Below are 4,459 nucleotides of genomic sequence, written 5' to 3'. Positions count from 1 at the left end.
TGAGGCTGAAGTGGTTGAAGTTGACAGGGTAGCCAACGGCAGTACCAAGAAGAACACAGCAGTGGCAGCCGTGATTAGTCGTCCGGCAATGCTAGCGATCAGGACTGTATTCTGATGCAAACAACTGTCCGAAGCTGGCGACAGGAACGATCCGGGCTCTCCTGCTTCTTCGCCAGCCTCCAATAGTGGACGGCCCGTAGCTGCTTGTGGAGCCAGCGCTGAAAAGGATCCGTCTGAGAGCGCGTGCCAAAGACAAGCAACCAGCGAAGGACTCATGTAGCTCGTGCTTTCCCGCCACTGAACTCTTCAGTGCTTGCTGAGGTGTAGAGCCGACAACATGACAATGAGAAATCCACGTCCGGTTTCCGCCGCCAAGTGCAGTGCCATTCGCCATCGTCCGTCCTCCGGCACTACTTAGAGTGTCATTTGCCATCGTCCGGTTTCCGACGCTAGTCACTAGCATACCAGGAGTGTAGCGCTGTTCTGGGCATTGTTTCTCCTTTTGGCAGTAATTAGGCATCGTGTCGATATAAACCTACACAGTCGTGGAAGAGGCAAGAAAAGGTAGCTTACTTGCAAGCGTCGCATCGCCCTTTCGCCGCTGTGTCTGATCCTGCCCTTCTGACCACATCCGTACAGCTGCGTTGACCTCATCTGGCGGCCAGAATCAACCGGGATCTCGGACGACTCTGGCGGTGGACCATCTCGTCATGCGAAAGGATTCATTTGGACACCAAGAAAGAGGGGGCTGGATTGCTGGGAACAGATATGTTCTAGTATTCCTACCAGACTCCTACGGTGGATATTTAAAGATGATCTCCCACCGATTCCAAGTCTTTGTTCTTTTCTTCCTGGCACCCTCTGGCGGTCTCGTACCATCTGAGCGGTCTTCATACCTCCCAACTAGGCGATGCCTTCCAGATGGAGGATGCCTCATGAGGAGACGGCTACACCAGTTACCCACTCTTTGGCCGACCTACTCCGGAGAAGCACGTACGGAGGAAGGCCGAGGAGACACTGCCATCCACATGTCCATACTAATCCGGCCCAACTTCTGCTCATCTCTCTCTCGCGCATCACGGGGCGCCACAGCGGTGCCTGTCAAACGATATTTACCCAGGCGTGACTTGATGCCCCACCGCCCGTGTCGTCCCGCCCGCGAGAGGGGTGAGTAGCAGGTGAGTCGAGATGGTGTGACATATTGGAGACATTAGTCTTCCGCCGAACGGCGTGCTTCAGCAGGAGTCCCGGTCAACGGCTGTGACGGGGCGTTCCCGTCGATGTGGAATCCAACAAGCGACCCTGTGGGGTATTCACCTCGTTGATGCGGAATCCAAAGAGCGACCATACGGGCTATTCCTGTTGATGTGGAATCCGACAGGGGTCGTGGATATGGAAACCCGCGTACCGGCCAGCGAAGACCGCCTCTGCAACCTGTCCCTAGTGCTGACTACGGATCTGTCTCCTTTCGAGACAAAGCCAATCCAGAGACACAGTATAGTCGTGTTAGATGGCAGTAGATCACAGGTGCGATGGACCGTAGATTTGGTCCTCGGCAGTTGTCTTTCTCCATGACACGTCCACTGTGAGATGATGTGCTCACAATGCCCTCGCCATGTGCCGTGATGAAGCTGCCTGTCAAGACCAGCTTCATGTCGTGTCGTAAACCAAGGACACTTCTGTCGAACGCGGCCGAAGCATTGGTGGCCAGAAAAGTCCATTGACTCCTCGCGCCTCAAGCAGGCCAGTGGGACTACACATGAACAGAATAGAACACGTCCTGATATGAGGCTGGTCCGTTTCTGCCACGAATTGAAGTCGAATTACGGCCCGAAGGACTTGTGGCCCAAGCTGCCACTGGACGGATGGCGCCACAGTGGCTGTAATCTGCTGCATGCAACCTTCCGTGCCTGTGCCAGTTCATGCCCCGCAGGCAGTTGCAGCCCCACGGGCTTGGACCACCTTTGCGGACCAGCTAACATCGACTTAGCAGGAACTCAACATCCAGACAGGGCTCCTTCTGGTCACTCCTCAAATGAACTTATGCCACCCCAAAACAGCCCCAGTCCGTTTCTTGCGTGCGGCCACTCCTGGTCGACGTGCCATGGTCCGTTTATTCAACTCTTTCCGTCGTTCATTCTCGACCTGAGGTGCCTCACGTTGTAGGCGATGCACGAATCAGGCTCGACTGTGCAGAAGATATGCTATCAAGTCCGAAACATGCCGTTTCGGCGCGGAAACAGAAATGCTGGATCTGAAGTGTCCCTTTGCCTTTAGGTCGTTGGCGCGGGGAACGGACATTGGGCGGCTTCGGTACGTGGTTTCCAGGTGGGGCAATGGGACGGTTTCGATCCTGGCCATCGTCCACCGTCCGCGTTCGGGTCTGCCTGGAGATGCCCCGCATATTGGAATCAAAGGACGCTTCGATCCCACGACATGCCCCGCAGATGCCAGCCAAGGGTTGGTCTGGTCCCAGAACCCAGGGCATGCCCCGCAGCTGATTGCAAAGTATAGGGACTTGAGTCCAGCTGTGCAGCCACTTGCAGGCGTGCTAATAGACGGTTTCCGCTGTTGGTGAGATATAAAACAACTCTAAGTTGAAAGGGAAGCTAGTACCTTCAATCCAGCAGGTATTTCGGCTATGGGTGCCACGTGCAGTACGCATCATGTCCGACTCGCTGCTTCACACTTTTAGTAGCCTCGTGAGCTCTGTGATGTAATGAATTCTTTCTCTTCTGTCATAAAAGTACTATGAGCAGGCAGACTTGGAGATTCTAACATGTCCAAGACCCGAAAACATTGTGAAAATCCTGATTGTCCGAAGATACGGCAGAAACCTCGCTGGGGTCCATCCGTGCATTGTCAATCGACCACAATGCGTCCATCGAAAAAATATCGGTATTTTCTGGCGTGACACAGAGAAGGCCAAGTTTTGCATATCCATACTTCATCAGAAGTCCGTTCACCCATGTAAGAACCCGAGTGGCTGCCGTCGGTATCTGGCTCGAACCCCGAAGATCCCAAAAGGCCTGACAGATCCTAAGCCGCTCTTCGAGGGCTGCCGGCTCTATTACCACAAGTCTAGCCCGATCACCATCTTCGACGATGCTGGGACTGCTGAGCAGAAACGAAAACTCCAAGCAGAGCACCGTCGTAGCCAAAAGGAAATCGTATGAAACAAGCGGGCTCAGAGCCCATCGATTTTCGCTTTGCAGGTTTTCTACAAATTTGCCTTGGATATATACGATGTCGGCGGCGGCTAAAATGCACCTGCGTCTGAAATGGTTCCACTCTTGTCCTAATCTTCCGATTTAAGGAGGAAACATTGACCTCCTGTACAGGACCAGTATCGCGCCAGAGTATACTATGCGCGCCATCATAGATACGGACGTGGCTTTGAGTTGATCGCCGACGATCGTCTCCGGAATCTTCTGGTACACATCCTCGATCTGGGCTTCAAAGTCCATGAGAAGTTGCCGTGTTACAGATGCACCTTTAAAGATCCCTAGCCCAACAGTGGTAGATATTCTGGCTAATCGGCAGAGGAGAATGATTGGAAGCGCTGGTGTCCACTGCTCAAGTGGCTGCGGGGAATAGAGTGACAGCGTTGACTCAGTGGAGTGACTATTGTTAATGTTGAGAATAGCCGTGGATCCTTGGAATGAATGCAGAGACGGGGTCTGGCTTCTACCGAGATAGAAAGCTGCATAATAATGCAAGACGTCCAGGACGCCACAGGCTCTTGCTCGCATTTGGCCAGCATATGTGTTGGGATATGGGCTATCTCGGTAGCCTGAGGCTTCGGCTAAGGCTGAAGCCTCGCCGAGTGCGGCAAAGGCTCTGCCCAGGTTATGCTCGTAGTAGAGTATTGCCGCACAATACAAGATCTTTGCTTCCACCTTATCATCGCCAGGGGTGTCCGAAATGGAGTGGTGTAGGCATTCCCGGCAATGATTCAGGGAGCTCTGAATGTTGTCTCTGCTCGGCTCGACACCTCCCGGTCCTGTTTCTTGGAGGAAGTCGCAGTGGATCAAGGCCACGGTTATGCAACCATAGATGAGGGCCATAGATTCGAATGTTGCCTGGTAGGGTTGAGATCTGAGTGCTACCCACTTTAAATATCAGCAATTGCTCTCCAGTAGCATGAGTCGGGCCAAGCTATACCTTTTTTACAAGAACATCCTCATGAAGCATGCCTGTTGTCTTATAAGCTTCGAGTACATTGTAAGCACACATTAAGACTATTACCTGCAATAAAATCTCCAGATCTGACAAAGCGCAGCAAGAGAAGCTCAACCAAATCTTCGCTCCCACCACTCCTGGATAGTTGCACCAAGTATTCAGAGTAGAATGATGCGTGCAGATGAGAAGTCTGGCTTGGGATGGCTGCCGCATGTGCGGCTGTCAAGGCGTCGGACGCTGGGTTTCCAGTGCTCTCCATGTCGCTTGCGTTTTCCAT

The 4,459-nt window shown here is 53.0% G+C and overlaps 1 protein-coding gene across 1 annotated transcript; it reads right to left on the bottom strand.

Moving 5' to 3' along the window:
• Positions 1-2,774: 2,774 nt before the first annotated feature.
• JN550_013867 (uncharacterized protein) lies at positions 2,775-4,459 on the bottom strand (the record flags this gene model as incomplete). The annotated part of the gene is made up of 4 exons (XM_049312502.1): positions 2,775-3,270; positions 3,331-4,112; positions 4,165-4,196; positions 4,249-4,459. The coding sequence occupies 4 exons, from the start codon at positions 4,457-4,459 to the stop codon at positions 2,775-2,777; spliced, it is 1,521 nt and encodes a 506-aa protein (XP_049164168.1).

The sequence above is a fragment of the Neoarthrinium moseri genome (genome assembly GCF_022829205.1).
Source record: "Neoarthrinium moseri strain CBS 164.80 chromosome Unknown scaffold153_Wmoseri_CBS_16480, whole genome shotgun sequence".
NCBI classification, from domain to species: Eukaryota; Fungi; Ascomycota; class Sordariomycetes; order Amphisphaeriales; family Apiosporaceae; genus Neoarthrinium; species Neoarthrinium moseri.
Note: the sequence above shows the minus strand (reverse complement) of the source record. Positions and strands in the feature narration are given on the sequence as shown.